Source organism: Zerene cesonia, unplaced genomic scaffold (assembly GCF_012273895.1).
Source record: "Zerene cesonia ecotype Mississippi unplaced genomic scaffold, Zerene_cesonia_1.1 Zces_u001, whole genome shotgun sequence".
In the NCBI taxonomy this organism is placed as follows: domain Eukaryota; kingdom Metazoa; phylum Arthropoda; class Insecta; order Lepidoptera; family Pieridae; genus Zerene; species Zerene cesonia.
Window position 1 is genome coordinate 958,103 of NW_024045131.1, and position 8,482 is coordinate 966,584.

The 8,482-nt window shown below is 38.5% G+C and overlaps 1 protein-coding gene across 1 annotated transcript in view; it reads right to left on the bottom strand.

Moving 5' to 3' along the window:
• The window catches only part of LOC119838068 (serine/threonine-protein kinase SIK3), a 41,995-nt gene that overhangs the window by 11,805 nt on the left and 21,708 nt on the right, over positions 1–8,482 (bottom strand). Inside the window, exons 4-11 of the mRNA XM_038363876.1 lie at positions 5,542–5,696; positions 4,996–5,127; positions 4,246–4,369; positions 3,473–3,589; positions 2,956–3,080; positions 2,306–2,396; positions 1,861–1,910; positions 1,031–1,117 (exon numbers count right to left, since the gene is read on the bottom strand). Coding sequence (XP_038219804.1) covers positions 1,031–1,117; positions 1,861–1,910; positions 2,306–2,396; positions 2,956–3,080; positions 3,473–3,589; positions 4,246–4,369; positions 4,996–5,127; positions 5,542–5,696 — 881 coding nt within the window. The remainder of the gene's footprint in view (positions 1–1,030; positions 1,118–1,860; positions 1,911–2,305; positions 2,397–2,955; positions 3,081–3,472; positions 3,590–4,245; positions 4,370–4,995; positions 5,128–5,541; positions 5,697–8,482) is intronic.

Genomic DNA, 8,482 nt, shown 5'->3' on the forward strand with positions numbered 1-8,482 from the left:
ACTAATATTATAAAGCTGAAGAGTTTGTTTGTTTGCTTGAACGCACTAATCTCAGGAACTACTACTGGTACAATTAGAAAAATTCTTTCGGTGTTAGATTGCCCACTTATTAAGGATGGCTATATGGTATATATGAACCACGGGCGGAGCCTGGGCGGACTGATAGTTAGAATTAAACATTGTAAAAATCAAAAAAGAACCGAAGAGTTTTGGAGATCATAGTTTAAGTTAGCAGTTAATCTGGTTTTAAAATTAACCTTCTTCCAACTAACGCGTTGGAAGAAGGTTACCTTTTTGTAAGAGGAAATAAAAAAGATGGGAATCACAAGTTATTTATTTGTATATATATATATTTTACTGATACTATTAAGTCCCTGATATATATACAAAATATGTAAAAATCCAGTGTCCTGATGTATGTTCCCAATGAACTTATATTCACCAACTTAACCGATTTTTATGAAATTTAGGCATTTTACGTGTAATTTGGTCCAACTTAAGATATAGGATAGTTTTTATTTCGATTAATTATCCCAATAATGTATAATCTTAATATTTTTAATTACTACTCATCCACAGCAACGCGTGGTTGGGTATGCTAGTATACAAAATTCTAGCAGCATGTTTGACTAAATAGATAATAAAAAATTGAAAGCGAGATAATTCTAGAATAGTATTGCATGGGTCACATAACCGATAATGCGACCTTCATTATTACTATCCCATCCTACTAATATTATAAATGCGGAAGTTTGTAAAGATGTGCGTGTGTTTGTTGCTCTTTCACGCAAAAACTACTCAACCGATTGCAATGAAATTTGGCACGTAGACAGCTGGACAACTGGAATAACGTATAGGCAACTTTTTATTCCGATATTGCTACGGGATACGGACTTACGCGGGTGTAACCGCGGGGCGCAGCTAGTATACTATAAGGCCATAGACTACATATTATGTACCACCAATTGCCCGTTCCGCTAGTAATTCTAAAGTTCAGAAAGTTACAACAATAAGCAAGGCAAGTGCTTACCCTTTCCAGCTCGTGCTCCTGCCCATCGCCGGTGAGGTAGGCCAGCGTTTCCTCAGCCTCCATGCTTTCCACGTCACCGCAGTCGCTCTGAAAACACAATAGATTAAAACTAACGATTTTTATAAAAAATACCGTTAAAAATATCGAAAAAATACTATTAGAAATCAAAAGGGGGCTGTATTGTAAGTCGAAATCTAACGAATGTCATATTTTAATATAGCGCCATCTATTGGAATTAATTAGAATCAGCGATCGCATACATTTCATCTCTCCCTGGGTTTGAGCTGTTTCACAACCTAAACTAGCCTATTTGACGCTCTCTAGCCTCCTATCTATCACCAGACACAAAAATTATACCAAATAATAACCCATAACCCGGTTGCGGTTACGTGAAATAGGGACAAAGACTTATGCAAAAATTATTTTAGTTTAGGATTGCATTTCACCTTCAAGAACTGTTTGTACATAGAATTCCAACTAAGTCAATTGAAAATCAAAAAAAATATTTACAAATTACATATAAAATACTAGCTTTTCCGCCCGCGGCTTCGCCCGCGTGGAATTCGGTTATATAGCTTTCATCTCCCCATTTCAACTCATTTTACCATTTTTTTCGCGATAAAAATTATCCTATGTCCTTTCCCAAGTTCAGTTCTACCTTCATACCAAACTACAAAAAAATTGGTTCAGCGGTTTAGACGTGAAAGAGTAACAGTCAGATAGACAGACAGACAGACAGATAGATAGACAGACAGACAGATAGACTGACTGACAGAGTTACTTTCGCATTTATAATATTAGAAGGGACCATTCGAATTAACATAACTCACCTTTTTCCCAGTAAGATCTAGCGGAAGTCCCGTGTTCGAATCTAACGAATCTGAAAAAAGATAAACGTTGTTTAAGAAACGAGATAAAACAGTTAAAGCGTTATCGTAATCAAAAAATAATATAACCAACAATTGTTTTACATACATACATACAAACGAACATACAAAAAAAAAATTAAGTAGATAAAAAAAAAACGCCCTGACAAAACTCCATCCAGGTTGAAGTTTTGATGCATTGTAAATCCGATTTTAAATCATTCGAATGAGGTTAATAAAATTCACGCAAAAACTACTGAACCGATTGCAATGAAATTTGGTACGTAGACAGCTGGCCAACCGGAATAACACATAGGCAACTTTTTACCCCGATATTCCTACGGGATACGGACTCACGCGGGTGGAACCGCGGGGCGCAGCTAGCCTCCGATAAGATAACAGCTCTCACCTGCTTGTGCGCCGTCGTCCCTCTGCAAGAGCTTGTCCACCAGCAGGTGATATATCGCCGATATATGGTCGAACCTCTCTTCGTTGACTGACTGAAAAACAAAGTGCATTCATATTAGTGATGATTTTGTATGTGGGATTCGAGTACGTTTCGGCACGAATTGGACCGGATCGTACCGGGAAAGTACCCCCACAGGAGACCTGTGTTGAATAATAGCTTGCTATTATGTTTCGGACTTTATTATTTTAAAGCATTGGGCAAAATTTTACGTACAAAAGAGATTTACAAGATTAGATTTTTCTCTTGGTGTGTTTTGTACTGTTTTGTACTGTATAGGTGTACTGTATGTTGCAGTGCAGTGATGTGTGTTACATGTGTTGCTATGTGCTACAGCACTGTATGTCGTGTACTGCAGTTTCGACGTACTGCTACAGTACAGTGCCATTATTTTGTACGTGTCTTTTACTGCACTGTACTGCATGTATTGCATGTCCTGTATTGCAGTGTCGAGGTACTGCGACAGCGCACTGCAATTATCTTGTGCTAAAATCTTGTATTGGTGTGTTTAATTGCATTCTATGTCGTGTATTGTATGGACTGTATGTACTGTATCGATGTACTGCAGCAGTGCAGTGGCGTGCAGTGCGCACCTGCTGTATAAGGCCGTGGCTGAGCCCCGGCAGTGTGAGCATGTGCGAGAGCGCCGCGTCGTGCGCGGCGGAGTCCTCGGGCTTCGCCCCCGCCGGGTGACAGCCGCACTCGCCGGCCGACAGGTCTGACGATTTAATATTATAATATAACTTAGCTAATTATCGGGAGAATTAAGAATTATAGATGATATTGTGACACCTTTATTTTACTTACAACAAAACAAACTCTATTATTGTTTCTTTCATAGTATTTTTAGCAAAAACAAGTATTTTTATCAAATATCCGACCGCGAACTTTTAACAACACTCAATATGTGACAGATCGGTTGAAGAAGCTTGAGGCCCGTTCCCTTTTCCTTACCCTTCGCAGTTCCCCTTCGTAATCCCTTGCCCACAGCCGCCCTACCTCTGCAAATGACCTCATGAATGATGATGATAATGAACGATCCACAAGCACTGGTGATCGCCCACCATCAGGCAGACCACCAGCACCACAAACACACAAGTGCGGCCTCACCGGCGTCCTTCCCCGCGGGGGCGCGCGCCCGCAGCCAGTGGTGCTTCGCCACCGCCTGCAGCGTGTAGCGCCGCTCCGGCTCCACCACCAGCATGTGCCTGATGAGGTGCTCGCAATCTGACGCAATAAAAAACACGCTATATTGATAGAATCAAATGGATTATCTTATTTGCTCTAATACAGAATTAACGTAAGGTCAGTAATCCTGGCGATTTTAATCAGGATAATAAGATAAACTCATGAAACTATTGTATTGTCATCGATCCGCGATAAGTGTACAGAGTTTGAATTGAATCTGTCTATTTGAAGTGGGTCGAGTTAAAAACGAGTCAGTTACGTACAAACATACAGGTGAAGCTGATAAAAGTGTGTTTTAAATAGATTACATTAATATAAGATTAAAAAGAGGTGATGTATATTTTGATAAAGTAAATATAAAAGTGGGTTGCATTCATTAAACTATGGACATCCCAAAAAGGTCGTTAGGTCTGTCTAATAAAACCGATTAATTAAATCTAATAAATTTCATACAGATAACATAAGATTTCTAGTAACAAGAAAGAAAAAAACCAACAGACCTAATCTGAAACCAGTCATAAACAACAGACATCATGAAGACAAAAAATTCTACACACAATATGTACTTAATATCCATCGATTAAGACACAACAAAAAGTGACAAATATCTACTAATAGACAGAAAAAAATCGCATTGTCAAACTGAAAAAAAAGTTAACCCAAAAAAAAAAAACAACATAAAGCCGCCCACTCACCCTGCGACATAAAGTACGGTATCCTAAACTTGCCACTGACGACTACGCTGCGCAACTCGCTGAGCGTGCCGCCGTCGAACGGCAGCGCGCCGCACACCAGCACGTACAGCACGACGCCGAGCGACTGTGAAATATATATTGCAATTATACCTTAATAAATAATCATATATACTGCACGCTCGCCCGGTCTTGAACCCCAACTTATCGATTTTGAAGTTCGAGGTTTCACCACTGAGCCACCACGGCTCTCACTCACTGTAAATAAATTGATTTTTCAATTTATATGCACATGTGGATAACATCACCACTGCTTAAAACGGTGAAGGAAAACATCGTGAGGAAACCGGCATGTCCAAGAATCAAAAGTTCGACGACATGCGACATCTGCCCGCACTTGGCCAGCGTGTTGGATTATGGCCTGAACCCTCATAGGAGACCTGTGTCCCAGCAGTGGGAACATGTATGGGCTGATGATGGTGAAATAATCATAATTTAAGTACTTAATATTGCATTGTGTTCTAGTAAGTTTTTCCCGGTTTCAGCGGAACTGGAAAAAGTGTAAGTTTCGACTTAATTCTACTCAAAATCTTGATTCCAGTTTGTTACATCAGAACTTTCGACTGGTTGAATCTATTTTGATGATTCGTTTTTATTTGAGAGCTGGTGCCGTGTGGTCTAATTTGGTTTAGTTCTGACAATCATAACATTATAGTTTATGATTTTGTTGAAATCATTAAATACATTTCTCACCCATATATCAGCCTTGGGCCCATCATATTGGCGTCCCTCGAACAGCTCGGGCGCCGCGTAGGGTGGACTCCCGCACCAGGTGGACAGCGGTGATCCCTTCGTGTACTTATTGCTGAAACCGAAGTCCGCCAGCTGGAATTGGGCAGTCATCGATTTATTGATTTGTCTTCATATTATAACCGACAAAGGAGCTGGCGGGTCGCCTAATTTTAAGTGCTACCACAGCCTATTAACATTTGAAGAGGCTTTATGCACCCGCAAGTGGATTGCCAACTTTAAGGGATAGAAAAATAAAGGACTGGGATAAGAAGGAACAGGATACAGCAATGCTTCAGTTGAATAGCCGATCTTCTGCGGGGGTATGGTACTTCGCCTGAGCGAGTTGACCCAATTAGGGTCGATACAATAAAAAATATATTATAGGTTTATACAAATAAAAACTATCCCATCAGATCAAAGCAGCCACTAGACCGTCAAGACCGTGAACTCTGGCATATTTTTCCTAGCTATTCAATCTCCTTTTCTCTTCCTTACCCACACCCTCACCTTAATATTCATATCCCTATCCAGCAACAGGTTCTCGGCCTTCAAATCCCTGTGCACCACGTCGTTCGCGTGACAGTAGCCGACGGCGGCCACCATTTGGGCGAACGCGCGCGCCGCCTCCGACTCGGGCATGCGCCCGCGCGTCACTAGGTGATCTGCGGAGCGGTAAAAAATGTATTTTTAAATAAATGGTAAAAATGTGTCTTTTTTTATAAAAAAAAAACACTAACTCAGTGCGAGTTAGTGTGTTTTAACAGCTGTTTTAAAGGTTCTATAGATTATGTGGTAGAAAATATTCTTAATAATATATGGTTGGACATTGAACCAACACCATTTAAATCCAAAGATAAATTTTTCATTCATTCCAAATTAAGTGACTTTTATCTGCAAATCTATAATCTTAATATATATACATCTCGTGTCACAATGTTTGTCCTCAATGGACTCCTAAACCACTTAACCGATTATAATAAAATTCGCACACCATGCGCAGTTCGATCCAACTTGAGAGATAGGATAGTTTAAATAATTTTAATTACGATAAATGACAACCCGGGCGGAGCCGGGGCGTGCAGCTAGTTATAAATATAATTTTCGAAATGTCATGGCTTTCTTAAGACTATTATCGATTTTTTTTTATATTTTACAATTAACCTGAAAAAAGGAAGAGGTTATTAATTTTGTTTTGTGCCTCCCATGTGGTCCCATTTAAGTTTGATCCGGTTCAACCAATTTCAAGGCAATTTATTGTACTTTTAATTAATATAATTAAAAAACATTAACGATTAGTTATATACAAGTACTTCTTCAAGCATTATGTAGCTCAATTACACGGCACAAAAAAAATTCACGCGACGCGTACGCAACGGGTCTATATACAAACTTTAATTAACCTCTCAGTAAAAAAAAGGTGTGTGTGCGATTCACACACGATAGAAGTGAAACTTCAGTAAATCGACAAAAGAATGAGATGAATATATATAAAATAGTATGTATATTTCTGTCTCATTCTTTGCCGGCTTCATTCTACACATTTTTGTATTTGTGTCTCTTACGTACGTACGTTACGTACGTTGTCTCTTAATATAAAATGCAATTGTAGCTATACACAACACGAAAAGTATCACATCCCGCATGAGGTAAACTCGTGTCCGGACACGTGACATCTTATTTCGACGGTCCGTTAACAAAATAGCAATACGATAATACGTATGGAGAGCTTATAAAATAAAAAGCAAGTCGAGTGCGAGTCGGATTCGCGGCACTGTGGGTTCCGTACATATAAACTAAAGAAAATCTGTAAAATAAACATGGGTCATCCATTCGATTTTCGTCATTTGGCGCTATTTTAGAATTGGGAGTGTTACCTCCCCTCCCCAGACACGATGGCGACTGTTTTTTTCAAAGAAAATAATTATTTAATACCCCCATTAAATAATCGACAATGAATCCAAAATTACGTATGTCATACTTGGAACTGTAACATCCAAACATAAGTAAGTGAAGTGCCGTGTCCCCTACTGGGGTATGGGGCAGATGATATACATCTGTTTCACTGATTGATTTTATCTTTGTGGACAAGTAGGTGACCAGCCTTCTGTGTCCTGCCAGACCGAGACTTTTTTTTTTATTGTCCCCACCGGGAATCGAACCCAGGACCCCTCGGTTCTACGCTCACGCGTTAACCACTGTACCAAGGAGGCGTCAAATATAATATCCAAACATAACCAACCATTCAAACTTTCTAAGCGTTTATAATATTATTGAATTTATAATCTTTTATAGTTTTATTAAAAGCCATGTCATGTCACTTTCAAAATATGTTTCCTCATTGTACTATCTTTTATTCTTACAATACATTAATCTACATGTGTTCAGTTTATATACAGACACACACACACACACAGACACACAGACACACACACACACACACACACACACACACACACACACACACACAGAGGGAGAGAGGCACACTAATACGTACAAAACTGTAATAAGTAGTATAGCAGCATGAATTTTATTTAATTTGTAATCTATAATTAGTAAAGTTGTACTTTTTTAAACCTACCGGAAGAAACTTGTTCCCACGTCACAGGGAATCCTAGTGTGGGAGCAAGGGTTCTTAATCTACATATATGTAACAAAATTTTTTGCTAAATAAATTATTTAATTTTTAATTTATAGTTTTATAGCATTGAAATGCTTTATAAATTAGCAATTTTTGAAATTTATAAATAAATTATTGTTTATTGTTTATATATTATATTTACGAGCATACATAATATGATATTTATGTGATTATGTATTTTATTACATACGTTATTTTTATTTATGTACTAGACACTCGTCCCGGCTCCGCCCATAACAATTCCTGTTTTATCCCAAGGGAACATTTAATCGGGACAAAAAGTATCCTATCACCCGAGTTAGCTCATACCCTGCCAAATTTCATCAAAATCCGTTTAGTAATTTCAACGAGATTGACGGACAAACAAACTTAGACATTTATAATATTTGTTTACCTACAGTGTGATTTAAACTTATTATAATTTATAACCCTATATAGAGACTATACATATATAAAGAATTTTCATTTCTTTCGTTTCGTTTCGTTTCATTATTAGGTTAAGTGTATAGTTGTGGTTTAAATTCAATAGTCGCGCGAAGCCGGGTGGTGTTATACTATACTCACCAAATATCTCCCCGTTTGGCGCGTACTCCGTCACCAGGTAGAGTGTGTGTGTACTTTCCATAACCTGAAAAATTTATTTAAAATACATAAATATTTTTTATACATCATACTTAATCGAATAGATTCGAAGGTCTATCTGTCTGTCTGTCTATCTGCCTGTCTGTCTGTCTATCTGTCTGCCTGTCTGTCTATCTGCCTGTCTGTCTATCTGTCTGTCTGTCTGTCTGTCTGTCTGTCTGTCTGTCT